Source organism: Arvicanthis niloticus, chromosome 18 (genome assembly GCF_011762505.2).
Source record: "Arvicanthis niloticus isolate mArvNil1 chromosome 18, mArvNil1.pat.X, whole genome shotgun sequence".
NCBI classification, from domain to species: Eukaryota; Metazoa; Chordata; class Mammalia; order Rodentia; family Muridae; genus Arvicanthis; species Arvicanthis niloticus.
In genome coordinates, this window is record NC_047675.1 from 10,461,687 (window position 1) to 10,486,426 (window position 24,740).

General features: G+C 43.4%; 1 protein-coding gene and 1 long non-coding RNA gene across 3 annotated transcripts in view; one reads left to right on the top strand and one right to left on the bottom strand.

Moving 5' to 3' along the window:
• LOC143434921 (uncharacterized) overlaps positions 1-2,347 on the bottom strand; it is a 34,015-nt gene extending 31,668 nt beyond the window's left edge. For both annotated transcript variants that reach the window (XR_013104785.1, XR_013104784.1), the window contains exon 1: positions 2,210-2,347. This is a non-coding gene — a long non-coding RNA (uncharacterized LOC143434921). The remainder of the gene's footprint in view (positions 1-2,209) is intronic.
• Rnf150 (ring finger protein 150) overlaps positions 1,178-24,740 on the top strand; it is a 217,111-nt gene continuing 193,548 nt past the window's right edge. The window contains exon 1 of the mRNA XM_034522697.2: positions 1,178-2,309. Coding sequence (XP_034378588.1) covers positions 1,829-2,309 — 481 coding nt within the window. The 5' untranslated portion in view covers positions 1,178-1,828. The remainder of the gene's footprint in view (positions 2,310-24,740) is intronic.

The following is a 24,740-nucleotide window of genomic DNA, read 5'->3' on the forward strand; positions in this document are numbered from 1 at the left end:
ATTATTTATTTTCCCAGGACCCACCCCATCCAGACTCAACTGCTGGATTTAGCCATGACAACTGAGTCTCTTTAAGTTGTATCTGTTACTTCTGTCTTTGATTAGCTTAAGAGTGTTAGCATAGACCTTTAATTCCACAGGATACATCCGGAGTCTGTCCTGTGTTTCCTGGTGTGCAGGCCTGGGATGTGTATATTGTGACAATAGCTGCTGGGGCTTCTCAGTGCTTCTCTCATTGGGAGGCACAGGAAGAAAACCATGTGGAAAATAAAATGTAAATAATTAACTATCATATATGTATATAAATGTATATAAATAAACAAGTAGACATTTTATATTACTGGTTTCTGAAACTATGGAAACCATTAGTGAAGAAGTGTAACAACCAACCAGATATCTCATTGTTAAAGAATTCTGCTACTCTACACTACTCTGGGAAACTGTTCTCCACTGGCTTCTTTTAATCTCTGTCTCAACTGAAGAATGCACCTTAAAATGGTAACCAAAACAGCCGCCGCTCCCCTACTCCCTTCTCTCCCCCCCCCCCCCCACCCCCCCCCCCCCCCCCGCCTACTGATGCTGTGAGTCCTCTCTATGGCAGGTCATAGCTGTTAGAGTGAAGACGGTGGCAAAATGTCTCAGAGTCTTAAAAAGTATGAGGCAAGATCCATTTTCTAAGAAAACTAACGCCACGTGTTGACTTCCAGGAGAGAGGAAAGAACTCACTCCTACCCACACCACAGACTGGTCCTTAGACCAGCAAAGTGCGCATCACCAAGGACCCCACCCCTGACTTAGTAAATGTGAAATTCTCCTTAATTCAAGCTGGCTTAAAACTGGGATTCCGAAAGCCATTGTTCTAAATATTCAGGTCTGGGGGGAAAGGAGCCTCGTGACCAACCAGCCCTGGGATGGGTATCAGAGAACACTCTGCACATCTTCCAGCAAGTGGAGATACTGTTCCAGAGAGGTACCTACACTTTGCTGTATTTAAGATTCCCTCAATTGTTCCCAAAAGGCCTGAAGGTCTTTTTTACCTTTTCCCCCAAACTTGTCGAAGCCTGAACTTGAGGCCCAGCAGAGGTCGCTGACGCCCAGGAAGAGAGACAGAGTGAGCGTGGCAAGGGGAGCCTAGGAGCTTTGACATCATACTAAGCTCCTCCTTGCACACACACACACACACACACACACACACACACACACACACACACACAACGCTGTACCCTCTGCTCACGCTCTCCCCCATCCCATCTGCCCCGTACCTCCCCCTCCCTCTGCAAGTGAGTGTCCCGGGCGTAGCCATCTAGTCTGTCCAGAAGCGCAGCGCCCACTGCCCAAGGGAACCCACGCGAAACAGGAGCGACCGCCGTGACTGCAGCGGGACCCATAGTCCCAGCACTAGGGATCTCCAACACCCCATCTCCGCCCCGCTCGGCCGCGACAAGCAGAGCCGCCACCCCTTCCAAACCCGAAGACCCCCGCCACCTCTATGAGAGAAGGCGACGCAGGGCAAAGGAGCAGGACGCCTGGCAGCCGGACTCCCCCGCAAGTGCGCGACGCCCGCTCTGTGTCCGCGCCGCGATCACCCGGGAAGCCCGATGCCAGCGCCGCGCGTCGGCTGAGAGGGGACAGGGCGGGTTTCTCCCGCTCGCCCCGGATCCGGTCTCCGCAGCGGCTGCGCGTCCCAGCCCGGGCTTCGCTGGCCCGGGAGTGAGTCGCAGCGACAGGAGGACCAGAGCGGCGGCCCGGGGTTGGCCCGGGCTGGGAAAGGAGGGACGGAGCCGTGGGGAGGGCTCAGGGGGCGGGGAGGGGACCCCGGAGGAGAGAGATGACAATGTCTCTCATCCAAGCGTGCCGCAGCCTGGCTCTCTCAACATGGCTGCTTTCCTTTTGTTTCGTGCATCTGCTCTGCCTGGACTTCACCGTGGCGGAGAAGGAGGAATGGTACACCGCCTTCGTGAACATCACCTATACCGATCCCGAGCCCGGGGCCGCCGTGGCGGGAGGCGGTGGCGGCGCCGAGCTGCACACGGAGAAGAGCGAGTGCGGCCGATACGGCGAGCACTCGCCCAAGCAGGACGCGCGCGGCGAGGTGGTCATGGCCAGCTCGGCCCACGACCGCCTAGCTTGCGACCCCAACACCAAGTTCGCCGCGCCGGCCAACGGCAAGCACTGGATAGCCCTCATCCCCAAGGGCAACTGCACCTACAGGGATAAGATCCGGAACGCGTTCCTGCAGAACGCCTCTGCTGTGGTCATCTTCAACGTGGGCTCCAACACCAACGAGACCATCACCATGCCCCACGCAGGTGAGCAACCCCGGGGGTGCCTGGTGGACGTGGGGGAGGGGAGCCCGAGAAGCGTCTAGGGAGATCTAGCACCGCCTCCCGGGCACCTCTGCCTGGGAAGTCCGTGAAGCACCAGAGACCGGTCTCTTATGAACCTATTAAGTTTTGTTGTGCGTCGTTTGGGGACAGGGAAAGGAGGTTACAAGCAGGAGAGGTTTCAGTCTGTTGGGAGAGTATCAGAGAGTCTGGTTCAGGAGAGGATTCACATTGGTGGGGTGTCTTCTCCCAGGAGAATTTGGGAAGTGAGGTTTGGGAGACAGGGCTGGGATATTGCTCTTGTTAGTGACTGCCTCAGCACCTGTTTGGAACCGGAAGTTCTGATAACTCTTCTCTGCGCTTCGTTGTGTGTATCAGATATACATACCTGGTGCGAGTGTTTGTTGTATCAAGAGGCAGGTCAAGTTACCCGCCTGCAGCTGACTACCAGCAAACTGCTCCCAGGAAGAAGTCAGGTTTCAGCCCTTCTCAGGAGCCCTTCCCCTTGCAGAGACCCTAAGTAAATAATGTTCAATGTACCAGCTCTGCCTGGATTGTCATCTAGAGAAACGACCTGGCCAGGAGCAGTGGTGAAGCATTGCAATGCCCAACAAGCCAAGAATAGCCACGAAGTTAGAATGACTTTCTACAAAGGCGTCGGCCTTTGCCTGCCTGGTTTCAAGATGCTCTAAAGAAAGACCTTTGTCAGTGATCACAGGGGTCAGGACTAAAAATAGGCATTCTTGCCCCAATTCAACACAGCCTATGAGCAGTGTTTTGGTGAGAGAAGGTACAGAAGCAACAAGGCTATGTTATTTATATTTGTTAGCATGAGCCACTGGTTGTAGGAAACTGCCGTCTTTGAGTGCAAGCTACTACAGAGGTATTTGAGATGTGTTTTGTGTGTGTGTGTGTGTGTGTGTGTGTGTGTGTGTGTGTGTGTGTTTTTCCTTAGAGCATTTCCTGAGATGAGGCTCCTGCAGGCAGGAGGTGGGAGAAATAACTGGAGTGTTGATCTGAGCAGAGTCGTCCAATCAAAACCATTGTTGCAATTAAAGGCCAGGCTTTTAATACGCTAAGAACTGGGATGGAACACCCAGATTGGCTGTACATGCAGACTTTTTTTTTTTTTTCTGAGACAGGTCTCCCTTTCAAGAGTTCATATCTCTAATTAGTGAGATATACAATTAATTCACCCACAGTAATCAACACCAGCTGTTGTGGTCAAGGTTATTTGTTAACTTTCTGGAAAACAGGTTAGGAGGCAAAATGTCAGAGGCTTATGAAAAACAAGCCAGAAAACAGGATCATTTTCATGAAGAGAGGCCATTCATTACCTTAGAAAACTTCCGACCCTGCATGCTAGAGCCATTTGCTATATTTCCTTGAACTCAGTCACTCTTCCAGGGAGAGGCCTGTACTCTGACCTTGAGTCATAGGACCCCTGTCAATTCGATCTCCAAGGATATTTGCACTATGGAAGAGTATCAGAATCATGTAAGGTGTCTTTCAATTAACATTTAATATGGAAAATATAGATTCAGTGAGTGGGAAGTAGGGCATGCAGGAGTTATCCTGGGTTCTGTAAACATCAAGGTTGTTAGTGGAATTTACGGGTTCCATAAATGCTTTTCTGTGTGTGAGCATGGAATCTTAAACTGAGCTTCTCTGTGCACAGCATAATAGTTATCATTTGTTCCTGTCTAAGAAACTGGTTTCAGAACAGCAGACACACAGGACCAATTAATGGCTCACCAGTCTTGAAGAAAGCTATAATTTGATTTTCTACACAAAGGATGCTTAAGGCATACTGAGAAGGAAAGGCTTGGTGGCAGTCTAAAAGTTAATGTAATCTTTCTCCAAGTTGTGTCTGCTGTTAGCTTTCAACTCCCTGTTATGCCTTGGACACATTACCACATCAGTCAGAGGAGGAGACTTTTACAGGACTGTGTTATGTGTGAGCAAGGTGAGCATATGAGTTCGACTGTTAGTCAATGTCCTACACTTTCTTCTAGGACCTGAAGGCTCAACTCTCTCCTCATTAAATATGAGTCAGACTTGGGAATTCACTTAGGAAACCATATACAGGTTAGATGTTGATGGACTATGGCTATTTCGTGAGCTTGGAATGCAGGACACCAGGGGACACGATTGTGGCCTTTTTAAAATCCAGTCCTTGAGTTTAGAGGAAAATGAAAAGCTAATGTTGCCTTATGTCTCCATCAGTGCCCTGATTTGAGGATCCAATAGCTTGGGGGAGAGAAGGCTTGGGTTTGGAATTCTGGATCCTATAGTGTTCATTGTCTGCTGTTATAGAACCCTAACCTACCCGACAGACACAAATTCAACTAATAAGAACTCTCTCTCTCTCTCTCTCTCTCTCTCTCTCTCTCTCTCTCTCTCTCTCTCTCTCTCCATGGTTTTGAGTTTCTGTCATGTCTGCTTCCTCCCTCCCTCCCTTCCTTCCATTTCTATATATTTGTTTCTTGTTCATAGAGTCTGGATGAGTCTTTTAATATGTAGATTTAGTCCGGTTCCTCGCACATCACACTCTTCCCAGCGCTCACCATGGCTGTAATACAGGTCACTGATTACTATCCCATTTATTTTTACTGCCAAAAAGCATCCCATATTTTATTTATTGTAAGTTGACGGGAACTGGGTCATTCTACTTTGGAGTTTTTATGAATGGTGCTGTTACGTACATTCTTGTGCTGCCGTGTGGTGTGTGTGTGTGTGTGTGTGTGTGTGTGTGTGTGTGTGTTTCTCGTAGGTTTATATTGAGAAGCAGAATTTCTGGGTTACATGGTCACTCTATGACTTTTAAGGAATTGCCAGATCCCTTCCCTGTGCTGGTTAGTTTTTTGTTAACTTGGCACAGGCTAGGGTCATCTAGGAAGATGGGACCTCAGTTGAGAGAATGCCCCATAAGATTGGCCTGTAGGCAAGTCTGTCAGGTATATTTGTGATTAATGATTGATATGAGAAGGCCCATCCCAATGTGCCCAGTGCCATGCCTGAGCAGATGATCCTGGGACGTATATGAAACACGGCCCTGCCAAGCAAGCCACTAAACAGTCCTCTTCTATGGTCTCTGCCTCCATGTCTAAATTACCTTATCTCCCCCAGTGATGGATTGTGATCTGACAGTCATAAGATGAACATGTTACCCTCCACAGGTTGTTTTTGACTGTGGTCTTTATCACAAGAATAGAAAGCAGACGAGGGCATTTCTTAAGTGTCTAAGTCATTTCTGATCCCTTCCAGTAGTCACGAGGTGTCAGTTCCGGAACCTCCTTGTTGGTGCTTATGATTAAATCAAGGTCAGTGTGAGGTGCTGTCTTCATTACAGCTCCATTTTGATGACAGTTACTCTTTTATAGACATGGTCTTGCTATACAGCCTAGGTTGGCTGCAAACTCACAATTAGCTAGCACCAGCTGCCGAGCCCTGGGGTTATAAGCTTGTGCAGCTGGACCTGACTTCATGGTGACTTCTTTAAAACATGCTCTCAAGTTATCTTTCCCCTCTCATTTTATTCTCCTCCCCCTTAGGTCAGTCATTCATTGTTCTGCTCTAGACTTTTAATTCATGTGGTTTTTGTCCAGGAGAGGTGGGTACAATTGCATTTACAGTCTCTCAATAGAGTGGTAGGAAACACAGCATCTCTAGAGAGTATACCCATGAACCAGAGCAAAAGGCTGTCCAGGAACGCTCCCGCTCCTGTGCAAGCCTTGACATGAATATCTAGATGCATATAAAGGCAGTGAGACATCTTGGAGGTGGCCTGATGCCTGTTCAACAGCCTTCCTCCAGGGTCCTTTAAGGGAGGACATCAACGCTTTCTATAGGCCTTTGTAGAGAGCCTGTTAACTGGAGCATAGGTTTAGAGGAGATCACTTGCCTTGTAAGCCTCTGCAGTTTAAATGCTGTGTAACTTTGAGCAATGTACTCAACCTCTCAGGGCCCGAGCATCCTACATTGTGTCAGAGGATATCAGTGTCCACCTGAACTGCTTGTTGTGTGAATTTCATGGGTTCGTATGTAGATAGCTGCATCTTAGCTGCATCTGAGCTGGCACTTGGCAAGGACCTCTCACTGGACATGAAGCTTGCCATTTTGGATAGGATGGCTGGTTAGCAGTCCCAACAATCCTCCTGCCTCGACCCTCTAGTGTAACTTTTGTATGTGGCTGCAGGAAATATGAACTCAGGTTGCTATGCTTGCAAACACTTGATCCACTGGATCATCTCCCCATCCCCCGTGTTAACTCATAACTCGGTGACACAGCAACAAACAGAAGCTGTGGGATAAACCACCAAATCCCTCTAGTGACCTTAAAAAAGAACTCTTAATTCATTCTTTCATGCCTTAGAGATAGAGCAGTCACCCCATTTCCACTGGCCACCTCCACTGCTGGAAAGAGAACACTGGGCTCTCCTGATATTTGGGAAGCTTTTTATTAATCTCTGATTACACCGGTGCCTTCTCTAGGCTGAAACGTCATTGTCACCAGAATGAGGACATGCATGTTGCCTGGGATGAATCCCCACATGTGCAGTAACTCTGTATCTGAATTATTGTCTGGAAGAACTTATATTTTCCCCCTGTTTCAAAGGCTTTAGTTGTTAGCTCTCTGTTTATCAATCAGTAGTGCGTAGTTAAGAGGTAGATAAATTTCCAGTTGCCTAGGAAGGAGTTTGATGGCACCTGGGAGATGGGGGAGGGGAGGAAGGCTGCAGAAGCTGATCATCTTCAGTTCCTGGATAGAAGGCAGACAGAGAATACACACATACTCTTGACTTCTCGAAGTTTAGAAGGAGCAAGGAGCTAACGGAAGCCCTGCTTGTGCTGGCGGATGTGTTCTAAAGTCCACTGCATGGGTTCCTGCTACCTTGATGGCTCTTGCTTTAATGGCTAGTCCCCTTCTGCCCCAACCTCCATATAGGACCTAGCTGCTTTGCTGAAATCAATTTTTCTAGAGTATCCACCATGCAGTTTTATTTTTCTATTTCCCATTAAGGTCCATGCTTGTCTCTCAGCATACCATAGCTCTTTCCTAGGGTGATGCGAATGCGGTCCAAATCATCCGTACTCTGTGTCAGGGATAACCCAAGAACTCTTGTGTTTAACTTAACTTTGACAGGCTGAAACAGCTCCCCTAACTAGTCTCATTTCTACAGATGGCCTGGTCACACAGACAGTAAGCTGTAGATCTAAGCCACAGAACTAAGCCACAGACACAGGGTTGCCTGCCTGTGGAGTCTATGCTCATAGCCTAGACGTATGCTTACAGCCATTCCCTCTTGCTCCCTCTCAACTCAAAAGCAAGTGCAGAAACTGGCTGTGGAGAGTGGTCACCAACACTAAGCACAGGACAATGCTGTAGGGTTCATTCTTGTTTGCAATATGTTATTGAGTCTGTAGGCAAACCCATCACCAACTGTAGAACAGCATTCTGCAGTAGAGACAGGACCTTACATTCAGGCTCTCCTCCTCCACATCTACCTCCAGCTCATCTTTTGGCCTGGCTTGGCCACTTTCTGTCCTGGGTTGTAGTTTTCTTCTTTATGGGATGTAAATTTTGGATGAGTTAATCTCTAAGAACTATTAGAATGTATTCTTTATGTTTTAAAGCATCAGGGTTTATTTACTAAAATTCAATTTTTAAAGTTTTGTTGCCTGTCTCCCTCCATGGCAAGAAGTAGGGCTGCCTCTAGCATGTGCTCTGTACTCTCTAGCTACCTTAAATCCTCAGCACCTTTCATGGCACCCAGCCAGATCCATCCGCTCGTGCTCTCAGCCTTGGCACAAGTTGAGCGCGTTCCCGACCTCAGCTTTATCACGATCCCACTAGGGGTAAGGAGATGAAATTGCAAAAATCAGACATGGTTCAGAAAAGGCAAAACGTTTGCACTGTAAAAGTGTTTGGAAAGGAAGGGGTTTCTTTGAGATGCCGAGCTTTCTCTGGCACTGGATTGGGCCTCTAACTAGGGACCCTGGTCATTGTGGAACCACCAGTCCCTGTGTTCCGGGACCAGTAACTTCTTAAGGGCTTTCCCAGGCCTGAGATCACATGGCCTGCTGTTTAGCCATCTGCCTTCACTTCAGCTTTCTGCTAAGATTCATACATAAGCTCTGACCTTTATGCTTGGCCTTAAGTTCACACATCCGATCACCCTCCCGGCTGGTTTCTGCGTCCTTGTTTATTTTACACTAAACCCATAATTCTTCCCCATCTTTCCTGGCAGACAGCAGTCCAATAGTCAGGAATTGCAACTCTGTTATTAAAGGCCATAATTCATCAGCGGTGTTAAATAACATTCTTGGCAGTGTAACTTTATGTGGCCTTGGCATTTCCAGAAACTGAATGACTCGTTTACACATTTTCGGTCATAGAAGTCCATGTGTGGGGGATTTGGAAGGAGTCTACCCTATTCCAAATTATTAGTAAGAATTTGATCATCATTCTAGGTTTCTATCTCCTTAGAAATCCCCTGAATTCTCTAGAAACAAAATTTTATTGGCTGTGAAATCTAGAAAGATCATGAAAGAGCTTGGAGCTTTCTCTGCAGAGCTCATGCTTGTAGGTTTTGGAAAGAGGTGGTTACACCTCTGGTGTGGAGCGAATAGCTTAGAAGCCAGTTTCCTCATTTAAAAGGAAGAAGCTCAACCATTGCAGTCACAGTTTTGGTAAAGAGCTGGTATTTTGACAACACCTGAAAGTCTTTATTTTATCTCCGAAAGAGGTATTTCATTTTTTATATACTCTAAAGAGGATCTGATTGTTGCTGAGTGACTAAGAGATGCTGGGGCCCCGTGTCTTTCCTAAGTTGAGAGAAGCTAAACTTTAGTTAAGATGAAATTCAAATCTTTAGAGTATCTCAAGCCTTGAGAATTTATTATAACACAAAACTCCAAGAAACAAGTCAAAGTACAAGGAGGGATTGTCCCAAGCTCTAGTTATGAGTGTTGTGCTGAGTGGAGGTCTTTTCATGGGTTTGGGATACATGGACTGTTAATTTAAACTTGAATGGACTAGTCATTTAGTGGGTTAGTTTGTGGTAAGATAAATGTGCTACCCATAATGCAATAAAAATATTGACAATATCGTGATTAGATCTAATCTTACACATTCCTTCCTCCATTTATTTATTTATTTATTTAGTGTGTGTAGGTATGTACACATGTATGGGAGTGCACATGCCATGTCTTGTGTGTGGAGGTCAGAGGGCAACTTTCCAGGAGATGTTTCTCTTCCTGCATGTGGGCGCCTGACTGAACTCAGGCCCCAGGCTTTGCAACAAGCACTGAGCCATCTCGAAGCTCTAATTCCTAGTTTTCCTACAATAAAAGAAAATTATTTTTTCCTCGTTGTCTCAAATGATGAATTAATTTCTGTACATAAGGTTTTCTTCTCTGGTTGGCTGGTCCCATGATGCACAGTGCACAGTGCTGTGCAGAAAGCCAGTTTGTCCAGAAGCAGGAACTCGCCTTCTGGTATGCTTGGCACTTTTATATACAAGGTGTGAACATATATTTAATAACAATGATGATTTTTAAATTTCATTAGGATTTCATTAGAGACTCCTACCACAGATGTGTATTCATTCTGAAAAAAAAGTAGGTTCCTGGTTCCGTTTTCATCTAAGAGGAAAAGGGCTTGCTGGTGATAGACTGAGGGACATAAGACATCAAAAGTGTCTGTGGTTAGATGTGTGCGCTATTTATTGTCATATATATATATATGTATATATGTACATATATATATACATATATATGTATATATGTATAAATAGTACAACATATATACTAGTCTTTAAAATTATTTTAAATGAATTATATGTGCCAAATACATAGAACAATATTTTTCAAAGAACCAGAGTTTTATCATACTGTTTGTTAGAACCATCAAGCATGTTTCTAGGTGGAAGATTTAAAATTTCTCTGGCTTCTTTTGAAAAACTGAAAAGCGAGAAATTAAAAATAAGGTGAGACCAGAAGAGGTGGCCTAGTGAGACCCAATGTCCTCTTCTGGCTCCATAGTACTACGTATGGTATATACACATACACGCAGATGGAACACCAGTATTCAATTAATAAAAAGAAAGGTTAAACATTTTAAAAATCAAATTCTGGGTGGGGGTGTTATCCATCACTTGAGAGGCAGAGGCAGACAGATCTCTGATTTTAAGGCCAGCCTGATCTACAGAGAGAGTTCCAGGACAGCCAGGGATACACAGAGAAACCTTGTCTTGAAGAACCAAAAGAAAACAAAAGTTAAAAATGAAAAGTAAAATTATTCCTTTATACAGTGTGGTGATTTGAAGGTGATCTCTCTTATATTTGGGGCATCTGAATACTTGATACCCAGTTGGTGACACTGCCTGGGTATGTTAAGGAGGTGTGGCCTTACTGGAGGAAGTGTGTCACTGAGAGTGGGTTTTGAGGTTTCACAAGCCATGCACCCCTTCCAGTGTGCTGTGTTTGTTTGCTGCTTGTGGCTGGAGATGCTGTGGTCAGCGGTTCTTGCTGCAGTGCCTGCTAGCTTCGTGCATGGCTCATGGCCTAGTCCCCACTGCCTCGCTATTGTGACATTGGCTCACTCTTGTCCCTCCAGAGTGATAAACCCCAAATAAACCCTTCTTTCTATAAGTTGCCTTGGTCATGGTGTTTTGTCACAACTACACAAAAGGAAGTGATACATACATATACACATGCACTCATATGAATATAATATGTACATATAAACATGTACATGTATTATTTGCTATCTGGAGCTAAGGAATAAGATGTAGACATTATTTAACAAATTCAACAGACATATCAGTCATTTCCTTTGCTTCAGACAAAACTTAGTGTAAATCTTCCCTTCAATGTGATTTCAGTGCCAAATAGAAACATTTGAAAATGTTGAATATTTTAAAAGGCAGAGAAAGACAAAAATGATCCAGAATCCAACTATTCACTTGCTTTTGTGTGTGTGAGGGTTTTGCCTGCCCCATTGTGTGTGCCTGGTACCTGCTGAGGGCAAACGAAGGCCCTGGAATCCCTGGAACTAGAGTTAAGGACGGTTGTAAGCAACTGTGTGGGTCCAGAAAGTTAACCTTAGGTCCTCTAGAAGAGTAACACATGCTCTAACTGCTGAATTATTCCTCCAGCTCGGCTCCAGCTCTGTTTATCTACTCACTTCATTATATTGATTTTTTTAACCAAATAATCAATATGCGTGTGTGTATTATGCAGATATATATTTGCATCATTTAAAATGTTAATGGTATGTTTTGAAATTTCTCTGATAGCCCATATTTTTTTTTGTGATATTTTTGCCTCCCTCTAAAATCAAAGGAACCTCCTGATGTAGCTCAGCTCAAGTTCCAGAACAGCTCCATGAGTCAAAGGCTTTCCAATTTGGCTGCAGAGCAGGTCTCTGGGTGTTTGTTTTGTACTATAGTCTGTTAGTGAGCTCTTTGGGTGCTCTCGTCAGAGGAAAACCATGTTTCAGGCATTGGTGGTGGTGTTGATGCTGAGCAGTCTCACCCCAGCTAATGGGCATCGCATGGCTGCAAGCTGGATTAGTTTGGCAGCTGATACAAGTCACAGGAAGTGGAAAATCCAAAGCAGTAAATGATAGAACCGTCCAGCTATGACTGTCCTGTGCATTCCCTTATGTCTGGGGTTATTACATGCAAAAGAGCAGCAGGGGTCAGAAAAACCCGTTTTCACTTGTGGTTCTACCTCAAATTGGCTGTACCCTGGAAGGCCACTGCTCCCCTCCTCTGGGTTTCACTTTCTGCCATTAGATCCTCCTGAAAAGGATCTTGTTTCCATCAGTTTCCTCCCCCTGATTGCAAACTGGAATCAACTGCAAAGATGAAATTGTTGCTCCCCAGACCGGTCTACAGAGAGCCTGATAGGATGAGTGTGGCATGAGGCAAGCCCGGGGATGATGCTAAGCTTGACAGATAAGATTGACAGCCAAGACTGACAGCCACTGCTCCAGAAGAAAGTCCCCTCAAGATTGTTTGGTTGCTGCTGCTATCACTCAGTGCTATTGTTTAATTGATACAAAAATATTACAAGAAATAAGACCATGTAGTTCAAGTCTCCTCTTCCAAGGACTGTAAGATGCACAGTAAAGACTTTCCAGTCCCCACCCCACGGCATCCCTATTTTATGCTAACTTATTTTTCCTCATTTATATAACATGGATATGTTAATTAATTTTATATTTTCTAGCTGATACATAAAATATACATATATCAATGTGGTATAATGTGGTATTTCACTATATGCATATATTGTGTTGTTTGAACCAGGGTAAGTGTATCTTCAAACATCTATCATTTCCTTAGAGGAATAACATTCAGAGTTCATTCTCCTTGCTTTTTAAGATATGCAATATATTATTGTTATTTATCTGTCATCATCCTACTGTGAGTGTCCCCCAAGCTTTTTACTCTTACCCAACTGCAACATCTCTGCACCCTGCCTGACCTCTGCTCTCCCTAAGTTCTTCTATCACGTGGCTCATTATTAATGGTGTAAAGAAATTATGTGATTGTTTCGAGAGTTTCAAAGTCCCACTTGAAAACATGCAGTAGTTTTAATTTATTAATTTCTCAAAGGCTAAAGCAATAGAATTATGGGGGCCACATGTTCGGTAAGTATTTTTAAATTGTGAATTAGTGGCTCCACAGTAATCATGGGAGTTTGGCAACCAGCAATGGGCTCAGGAGATGGTGTGCACAGGGAATGCTTACGAGCATGCAGTGAGTTTGGAACAGCAGCGAGTCATGAATGGTGAAGTGAAATGACGTTTGATTTAAATTTTTGTTATGCTAAATATTTATTGTTTTTCTTGTAGTCTTTCACTCTGAAGAGGGTGAAATACCACATTGTTTTTACCACTAGGACAGAGCCTTATCTCTCTCATATGGTTGTCAGTACCTAGGATAGGGCACAAAATAGACAATGGTGATGGAAATGGTTCATGATACCAATGCCATAGGAGACTGGAGATAGAAATCTGAAGTCAGCCAGCTGGTGAGCATGCTTGCCCCGCCCACCATCTTTCCAGGAGGAGGAGAAAGGCAAAAGGAGAGCACTAAGAACCAAATGGCAGGACCAAGATGCTTGAGAACTCAAGAAGCCAAACTTTAACCTCGGCTTTGGAGTCCTTGTTTGTTAAATGAACACAGCAGATTCTCTATAAGAGCTGTTGTCTCTCATAGGATGTAATGTAGCCACAGACCAACTCTGAGAACTGAATACATGTGAATGTGAACTAGGATGATCATTTAAAAAAATGTATTCTGAAGACAATTCACCTGATCACCAACATTACTACCATATGAGTTCAAGTGATCATAGTTTTCTGGATTTCTGTCCTCCTGCATCATAGTGGACAGCTACTATTCCAGTCTACTCTCCAGAGAGCACACAACACACTTTTGAAAATACAGACGTAAGCCAAGCACTCTCCTAGTTAGATCTTACAAGGACTTTCCATTAGGCCAGTAACCAAGCAAGAGGACTCACCTCGACCTCACTGCCTCCTGACCCTCCACCAGTGCAGCCTCCTCTTCCCATGAATCCCTTTCCTTCCTAAGTGTTCTTTGCTTCTTGCCTTAGATGATTTAGGTTAGTTCCATTCCCCCCAAATTTTAAAGTAGAATTATTTAAACAACTTTTATACATCTGGAATAACTGATAATGATACCAAAACAACAACAACAGCAACAACACACACACACACACGTTAGTTTTCTGTGAAGAGTTCTGTGTACAAAGCCCTTATACACTAGTAACTAGTATAGATTTTGTGATGGGTCTCAATATTTAAGAGTATCAATCAATGTCCTGTTTAACTCTCACCCCTCTAGGTGGTTTTTATGTTGCAGGAGACACTCGGCTTTAAGAGCAAGTATTTAAAGGAAGGAATAAAAATCTACCAGGCTCACCTTGCAATGCAAGCCCTACCCCACCTCCTAAGACTCTACCCAAGGTCTGGATGAAAGGATGCTTGATCCTAAGTTGTGTTTTGCAGATTAAGAAGTCATTGCTCCTTTTCCACCCTCTTGAACTTTGTGACTTTTTTGAAATCCTCTCCACCCAATTACAACTCAATTCAATTAGATTAGAAAGTCTCACTAATGAAATAATTAAATAATTCTTGTAATTTTGCTTCCTGCTGATATCTCTACTTTCTTGTACTGAGCTAGCATATTAAGTAGTAACTTATTATTTACAAAAAGACTTTTGTATTTAAGTTTTCTAATTTAGTCATAGTGTGGAAATATTTACTATAAGCAAGAGGAAGAACGGCCATTTTCCTTAGTGATACCAATTAGAATTCATTTTGAATCTTAGTGGAGCCCTGCGCCTGCTCAATGTTTTTACACTTACGTGTTGAAAAGCTGGTGCATAATTGCTACAATGGATTTTGAGAATTTGAGAATGAGTGGGAATTTGGTGTTAAAGAAGATTCTGAGTAGGTTAACATATTCGAACATACTCCAATGCTATGTCAAAGCAATTACAACTCACTGGGTTGTAAAGACATCTTCTGTTGTCTCCTATTAGCAGGTCATTCCATTTACCACTTAAACAATTTAAATAAGAAACTATAAACACACACACAGCTTAGATTTCAGTTCTTGATTTGTTCACTTGGTGATTGCCATATACCAAAATAAATAAACAAATGGCAACAGATTGTATTGTGATGCAGGAAAACCAATTGACGACCCAGTTCTTCCAAACCCCCATGTGTTTGGATGAGTCTCAGTCTCAAACTCTATTCATCTTTTTTTTTTTTTTTAATTTAAGAATAAGAATTTCTGGTACTGCAAACAAGTCACCCTTCTAGAGATAGTGGGGGAATGAAAATAGGATATAGTCAGGTAGTCAGGGTACCTACCATGTCATCTACAAGTGTGGAAGTCCGGTTTTTTAAAGTGCTCCAAACTCAGAAGGAAAAATGCACACACACACACACACATACACACACACACACAAAACCTTAGATCATCCACAAATGAGTCTCATTAGTCAGGGTCACTGACAGTAGGGATGAAACATGGATGAGTATGACGTAATCCTCTCCACCTCCCAGTGACTTTTCTTTAAGCCAGTCCCCTGAAACCCCAATTCAGCCCTGCCTCAGTATTCACGAACTCAGCCTTACAGCAGTACACACATGAACTCCCCAGAGTGGAGTCTGCATAGCTCTCACAAAGGTTTTGAAGGGAGATAACTTAGGAGAAACCAGTCAGCAACCACCCTCTGAGGGACAGACTGGCTATTCTAATACCCAGAGCTCCGCCTCCATATATTCTGCCTGTCTTTATTCAGAAAACCACGTTGTAGAGGAAAAAGAAGTCCAGACATTCTTTCTATAAAAAATATTTCTTCGGTTCCAGGCTTATATATTTAATTAACACCTCACATGTGCAGCAAAAGCCCTGCAGTTTATAACACACAGTAGACTTCAATCCATGAGTTTTGGGCATTGTGATTGTGCAAAGTACATATGTTGTGTGTTCAGAACAGAGGCTGCAGTGACGTCTCCAGATGCGGCACAGGTGAGTGCAGCCAAATGCACTTTGGATTCATTATGCATTTCATTTTGAATTAATTTGTGATTATTATAAACTTATAATTTTTGGCATTACTATTTCTGTGTGATCCCCCACATTTAATTACGCAGCCATGCGTGTGGCCCGCAGTTGCCACAGCCAAGCTGCCTCCCCGCCTTTCACAGGAAAACTTGTCCAAAATCACAGTAAACCCGTGATCTTAATCTAGAGCATGCAGTTTCAGATATGTCACACGATGTATGTTTTCATTCACCATGGAGTTTATGTTTCCAGCGTGTTATAGGGGCAGATTTTCTTAAAGCTAGTAAGCTGTCTGGACATACTGTTTCCAGCAAATACCAGGTAACAACAATTTTCCATTGTTGTTCTACTTACGGCATATCTGCAGAATTCCACATCTTTTTGTTGAACACGATGCACTACTTGTTATAGATTTAATTATTCTACAAGTAATGCTTTGCCCCTAGGGTATGTAGTAATGCCTTTGATAGATTATACTCCTTGTCTGTATATATTGTCTGAATTAATAGTTACAGTTCTCGCTGAATGATGTACTCTCGCTAGCCAAGCCTGATGGAGTACTTGAAGAAGTGAGTTCCACTCCTACCCATAGTGCTATTAATATAAAAGAAGCCTATGCAAATTCTTAGTACTGAACGCTAATTTTACTTTTACAAAAAAATCATTCCATTTATATTCTCTTCCTGTGATTTTCAAAAATGTATACATTAGCATTACGTGTGCAAACCCATATCATCCCCATATTTGAAAACGTCATTTCTAAGTCAAGATGAGTGACAGGATTGCCATCGTGTGAATTAAAGGTGTCTGCACGGGTAAAGCACACAGCAGCTTCGGTTGTGACTGTGCTTGGCTACGCCTGATCTGTGCAGTCCCAGAACAGCTTCACTTGCTCACTAAATTGCTACCATCTTGACTTTAAATACGACCTTCTGTGACTGCGTTTGTGCTTCTTCGGGCTCAGTAACTCGCTGCTTGTCCACTTTTAGTGTCTCTTCCGTTGCTTATTTCGGCATCAGTCCTGGTACACTGTATTTGTAAACTTCTTACAAAAAACATTAATGACCCTTCCTCTCCTCCTTTAAGTATACAAACGTGGCTTTGCTCTTGCACAGAGCTCTGCTGTGATAGGCCAAGAAAGGTCTAATTGTGCAAACTTATACTCTGCCTAAAGGAATTTTGATCTATATTTTTTTCTGACTATAACATCAAAATTGCCCATGTTTTAAAATAATCACAAAATAAAGTCAGATTTTCACTGATGTGAGATTTTAGTGGTCAGGTTCAGCTCTTATCTGAGTGATTAAAAGTCGTGATCTCTAATTTTATTTTGCCAGTGAGATAGACCGAGTGCCCAAGTCTTATTGCCTTCCTCAAAACCACAAGCATGAGATTTGCACAGCTGGGAGGAAGGCTTTCTTCTGTGTTTAGAGAGCATTTCCTCCAGCCTTTGTCCCTCAGCCCCTGTGTGACTGTGCTGTCAGCCTGGTGATCTGTGGCACCATCATGAAGGTTTGATGATGGCTACTCTGACTCCTAGAGCATCGTTCTCCAGTGACTTACCAAGCATACTTCTCCTCGGTGAATCCCAAGCAGCAATGTTTGCCCTCTAGTCAAATCTTAGCCTTCCCAAATCACGGAACAGCTTTTCACTTCAATGGCTTTATTGGACTCATGACACTTCACCTGATAACGAGCGAGCCATGATGTCCCCAGAGCCGATGTGGAAACTGCACACAGAGGATTCTTCTTTTTAAATTTATTTATTTATTCATTTTATATCCTAATTGCTGGTCCCTCTTGGTCCCCCCTCACAAGTCCCTCCCCTCCTCCTCTGAGAGGGTGGGGGTTCCCTGGGTATCCCCCCACCCTGGCACATCAAGTCTCTGTGGGGTTGATTCTCTCCCACAGAGCATTCTTAACCACCCTATGGTTCTTTTTGACACTAATCCTTCATCTCTCATGCTGCAACTTTGGGATCCCTTACAGTAACTCCATTTTTCTCCCTGTCTGTCCTAGTAAGACTGCACCCTAGGCTTGCTACTGTTTGGTTCGTGTGTTTGGAGACCCAGCTTAACAAAGTCCATGAGATGGAAAACAGCCCCAAATGTAGGGCTGAAAGTACATCCCAGTGCACCTGGTTCTTTCTAGGATCTTGGCTCTGCTTGTCCTTTGTATCTTCATTGTGGCCATAATCTTAATAGCCTAGCCAACTGTTATATTTTTCCTGTCTTTTAAATCTTGTGTGTACATGGATGTGCACATGTATCGTACGCATGGAGGGGCCCACAGAAGCCAGGAGAGGATGTTGGACCATTCTGGAATTGGAGTTACAGGGAATTCTAAGGCCCCTGACACAGGAGTGGGAACCAGATTTGGATGCTCTACAGGAACAGCAAATGTTCTTAATCACTGAGTTGTTTCCCGAGTCTTATCTTACTGTTGTTATGGGAAGGTTACTGGGAGATGAGCTTTTCTAACATGGATGGAAGAAAAAAAAATCAGCTTTTGCTTAGGCCACTGTCAATCAGAGGACTCCCTCTATCCCAGGACTCCCTCTGTTCTTAGGATCTACCATATAATCTTGCCTTCAAGAGACATCTGAAGTACTACCTCTATTTTAAAGATTTCCCATGTGACTTCTGGGAAAGCTTTTTAAAAACAACGTTCTCTGTTGTGCTTAGTTCACATGTATTTTAAAGCATTTATGTCGTTGTACATGAATCTCACTGCTGTGTGTGTTTATCTTTACGAATTATATTTCAGAGGTCTCAGAAGAATGTCTTCCTTACCCTTGATTGCCTTCTACCAAGTGCTACAGGGGTAGAACTTCAGACTCTCAGAACACATTTTATAGCACTGAATTGATCATAGAATTCTAGCTACTGTATATAACAGACTTCTTAACAAGTTTAGAATTATAATTTCTACCATATAAAAACACCAGTAATGAAATATAGAGGAAGAGAGATGACAATTATGATAATGTTTTATCCGGAACAAAATTGGGTCATGGCTAAGCTGATTTCTCCTTGAGTATACGTTATAAAATTGTCATCGTCACTGCCGTAGTTCACTAATATACCTTGTTCATGATACTGAGGGGTTTTGAGCAGAGAACTTCACTGTCTCAGGAATTTAGGATTACAGTTATTTCTGGGTTTTAGAGATAAGGTTGATAAGTTTAGCCAACATGCCCCAAGTGGCTTGCTAATACAGTAACATATCTGGGGTTCTGAAGACTGGGCAATAATGGTGAAGGGTAGGTATTATAGGATGAACCCCTGTCTCCCTGCTGCAGTTGAGAGTCAAGGAAATAAGTGAGTCCCCTCCAATGACACATGGGACCACTTAGTAACTCATGCAAACTCAAGCAAATTTTTCAATGCACAGAGGTTTCATTTGTGTAACATTCAAATGGAAGGAAATGTGGTGCTTAAAATTCCATCAAATCTAAAATGTCACCAACTTAAAGAACTAACAGTGTTGTATGTATGTAGAAAAAAGCCCACTCTCACAATTTAGCTGTAGCTGGTGTTGGCAGTACAATAATCCATCATTATTTCAGAGATGTTAGGGGGTTTTCCAAATCTCCTTAGGACTGATGAAATATATTAGATGCTTAGTGGGGAAATGTTACAGAATGCTGACTGTAGTAATTCAGTATAGAACCTGGCACATGGGAAGTACTAAAGAAATGATTCTTAAATATAAACTAACAATAAATGGTAGATGATCTAAGAAGGCTTCAGTAGCTACCTGACAGTTCAATCAAATAGAATGCCATGCTCTAGAATACAATTTTTGGATATTTTTTTTAAATTTACATTTCAGATGTCATCCCCTTTCTTCATTCCCCCAGAAATCCCCTATCTGATTCCCCTCCTCCTGCTTCTATGAGGGTGTGCTCCCAACCACCCACCCACTCCCACCTCCCCACCCTCACATTCCCCCACACTGGGGCATCCAGCCTTCACAGGACCAAGGGCCTCCTCTCCCACCAATGTCCATCAAGGCCATCCTCTGCTACATATACAGCTAGAGCCATGGGTCTCTCCATGTGTGTTCCCAGGCTGGCTGTTTAGACCCTGGGAGCTCTGGTTGGTTGGTACTGTCACTCTTCCTATGGGGCCACAAACCCCTTCAGCTCCTTCAGTCCTCTCTCTAACTTCTCCATTGGGGACCCCATGATCAGTTCAATGGTTGGCTACAAGCATCCAACTCTGTATATGTCAGGCTTTGGCAGACCTCTAAGGAGACAGCTATATCAGGCTTCTGTCAGCATGCACTTCCTAGCATCCACAACAGCGTCTGTGTTTGGTGACTGCATATGGGATGGATCCCCAGGTGGGGCAATCTCTGGACAGCCCCTCCTTCAGTCTCTGCTCTACACTTTGTCTCCATATTTCCTCCCATGAGTATTTTGTTACTCCTAAGAAGGACTGAAGCACCCACACTTTGATCTTCCTTCTTCTTGAGCTTCATGTGTTCTGAGAGTTGTATCTTGGGTATTGCGAGCTTTTGGGCTAATATCCACTTATCAGTGGGTGTATACCATGTGTGTTCTTTTGTGATTGGGTTACCTAACTCAAGATGATATTTTCTAGTTCCATCCATTTACCTAAGAATTTCTTGAATTCATTGTTTTTAATAGCTGAGTAGAACTCCATTGTGTAAATGTACCATGTTTTCTGTATCCATTCTTCTGTTGAAGGATACCTGGGTTGTTTCTAGCTTCTGGCTATTATAAATAAGGCTGCTATGAACATAATGGAACATGTGTCCTTGTTATATATTGGAGCATCTTCTGGGTATATGCCCAGGAGTGGTATAGCTGGATCCTCAGGTAATATTATGTCCAGTTTTCTGAGGAACTTCAAGACTGATTTCCAGAGTGGTTGTACCAGCTTACAATCTCACTAACAATGAAGGAGTGTTCCTCTTTCTCCACATCCTTGCCAGAATCTGTTATCACCTGAGTTTTTGATTCTAGCCATTCTGACTGGTGTGAGGTGGCATCTCAGGGTTGTTTTGATTTGCATTTCCCTGATGACTGAGGATGTTGAACATTTCTTTAGGTGCTTCTCGGCCATTCAAGTTTCCTCAGCTGAGAATTTGTTTAACTCTGTACCCCATTTTTAATAGGATTATTTGGTTGTCTGGAGTCTAATTTCTTCAGTTCTTTTTATAGATTGGTTATTAGCCCTCTATCAGATGTAGGATTGGTAAAGCTCTTTTCCCAATCTGTTGATTGCCATTTTGTCCTATTGACAGTGTCCTTTGCCTTACAGAACTTTGCAATTTTATGAGGTCCCTCAAGAATGCATTTTAAGAAAACAGATAAGAGCATGCTGGATGCAAGGGGATTGGGTGAAAATGAGCCCTTCTGATTGGAAGAGCTGTGAAGGCCAGTGTGGGACTTAAGCTACAAGCACATGTGCCCCTGGGTTAGAAGCAGTGGGGTCTGCAGAGGTGGGGACAGTGTGCTTTGGGGAAAGAGAGCACTTTCACTGCATCGCTTCCTGAATGCTGTGCCACACAGTGAAGTAACATCTCACTTTGGAATCATCAGCAGGGACGGGGAACAGGGCAGGCTAAGGCAGTGATCCTGGTTGGGTTGTAATAGAAGTGTAATTGGTGTCCTGGTACTTCTCAGAAGACAAAGGGAAAATCTATTAGAGAAGAATTGGAAAATCCTCTACCTTTGCCCCAGGACAGTGTGATGGAATTCTAATGAGCTACAAAAAGAATTAAGTGGTTTTTCTCATTTGAACAGCTGCATTTTAGCTTGTTAAAGCAGTTTGATCTTTTCTGAGCTTGCTAGAAGCTATTCATATGTAAAAGATGTAGTGTACTTTATAGATAAAATACCCTTTTTCACAGCCTTCAAATGGCACGTGGGTTTTGTCATCAAAGGATTAGCAGACCTCATAACCACTGCATGGGGAGTCATCATCACCCAAGCTCCATTTTGAATAAAAGCAAAAGAAACTGTCATTCGTCATTTTACAGTGGGCCATGCCATTTAGACGGAGTGCCTGCTTGAGTGAATACAACCTGACTGAGTCACAGACTGCAGCTCTGTTTCACAATGGCTTGGTGCCTGCCTCGGTTTTCTTGTATATCACATTTGAGGAGTGTAAGAGTATATGTTTCCCAGGTTCTTCTGAATGTAAATAAGCTTAATGAGTTTCTTCGTTATGTTTCTTATTGCCATGGAGCATCCCTGAAAGAGATCATATAAGAGAAGAAGGGCTGCTTGGGGCTCATAATCTCAGGGAATGTCAATTCATCACGGCACAGAAAGCATGGTAGTCCCAGAGACTGGACAGGGAGCTTTTGCCAGATAACACTTAAACAAGAGGCAGAGAGCCATACTGGAAGAAAGATGGCAGGCCCACTCCTCAACTCATGTCCTATAGACTTCAGAATCTCCCATAAACAGTGCCACAAGCTGGGGACCAATTGTTGGAGTGCATGAGGGTGTCATTTCACATTCAAACCGTATGTGCAATTCGACTGTGCAAGCACATAGTAATGCATGCATACTCTGCTTTCTCCTGGTGACACACAGATGCTTCACCTTTGTATGTATGTGCTGTAAAGCCATTTGATGGCAAAGGCTAGGAATCCCTGGTGAGGAGGGTCGTACTCCTTCTGGTGCATCCATTTCTCTGTATTACGCTTCCGCTTATTACCAAACATTTAGTGCCATGATGTTATGCACAGATCACACTAAGTCGATGGCACAATTGAGGAGTGGGAACATGCAGGGTAGTGGTTATACCAGTTTTTCTGATGCTTCTGTGTCTCTTCAGTTTGGGTATCACCATTATCCATCTTCAATAGATTTCAGGTTAAATTAATAGACATGGGAAGAACCTGTTTATATTTCCCTTACCCTATTCTGAGTCTTGTCATACTTCACAGATGGGAAAGAAAATTAGTTCATCTTACAGATAAAGAGACTCTAAGAGTCCTGGCTTTGTCTATTGGTGAGGACTCAGACATCCCCGCACTCCCAATGCAGAATTGGTCACTGAGTACATATTTACCCATAGTCCCTGAGTAAGCACCTACTGAGCTAAGAGTATGCAATCCTAGCTCAGCAGAGAGATCAAGTCAGCATCTTTCTAAGGGATAATATCATCTTGGAGGGAAGAGAGCAGCCACTGACAAGGTACTGTGGACCCATGACATTAGTATGAATAAAGTACTACTGAAAGCCCCAGACTCGATGAGATGGACCAGAGCCCAGAGAGAGGCTTCAGAGATGTGGGGGTATTTTCAAACAAAACAGCTGGGGAAACATATCGAAGCATTTGGGTAAAGGCAACCATTGGATTGTGGGAGCAAGCAAAGAGAGTGGGTAGGGGTAACGAGCCTGAAGACACAGATGGCGAGGTGAGACTGCAAAGCAGGCGGAGACGGGGAGGTACTGAAGAACTCAAACACTTGGAGGTGAAATGAAAGCAGAAAAAGCTTTTAAAACAAGTACTGTCAGAATTCTGGCTATTTTCAGAAAGCTGTTGTGCAAGGTGTATCGAAGACCATGCCTGGGCATCGGTGGGCTTATGAGAGATGCTCACTAAACTGTCTGCTAGCACTGGTGTAAAGATACCAGGGATACTTTATAGGAATCCGTATTTGAAAATTAGAGTAGAATGTAAAATATTTGGGTGAGCGATAGGTGACAACAGGGAAACGAGGAAAGAAACGAGGTTTGGGAGGAGGCTGTGGGTTCTGTGCTAGGTAGGCATCTGAAGTTGAGACGGAGGGAGGGCGCACATATTATTGCTTGCTTCTGGGTGGTTGAACCTGTTATGGTAAGTGGGAGGTGAGGCAAGCTGAGGAAAAAGACTTGGGAGGAAATGACATTTAGAGACTGGTAACAAATGAAATGTTTAACTAGAGCAGTAGTAAAATTGTGAAAACCAACGAATGAAAGACTCTCAAGACACTGTTTTATAATGCCTGGTCCTGCAGAGAGGTCAAGGGGTTATGGCTGTCATATTTGGTACGTGCCAAAGCACGCCGAGTTGCTGCTTTATTGTGAGGATAAATTTGAGAAGTAGATAACTAGGAGATTTGATCACTGAAAGCACCATGGATGGGTCACATGTGTGGACGATAGAGTCTCCGCGCCAAGGCTGGTACTGTAGGTGATGCTGAGCACGGCACTGGACTACAAGCGTGTTGTAGCACACTGCTATGTATTTGAATGTCTAATATACCTAGATAAAGAAAAGGCACAGTAAATATACAGGAGAAAGGGGGGGAATATGATGCATGTGTAAAGGGTCCCTCACAACCGAAGTTGTTGAGTGAACTGAAGCAGAAGGCCTGAAACATACCCTGCTTTCTGTCAGCCTTATGACACTCATTCACTCAGGCAATACTAAATTCATACTAATTTGATTTTCCTCTAAGATAAATTAATCTTAGCATAATGCACCATTTCTGCTTTTAATTTTAAATTTTTAGGTTTCTAAACCCTTTGTTGCTTTTGTGATGAGTATAACTTGAAGCACAATAAACACATTGCACAGCTACAGAATATTTTCTTCCCATATATTCTTATTATATATGCTTTTTCTTTGCAATTATTTTAAGTTAGTGAACATTTTTGTTAAAAACAGCCTGGAGAATCCTTTATTCACAAATACACAAATTAGATGAGCCCAAAGTCAGGATGATCAATATTACTGTCTTCTACCTCCATATTTTGTCCCCACTGGAAGATCTTGGAAAGTCTTTAGGGCAGTGACATGCATGGAGCCTCCTGTGAAGAAAT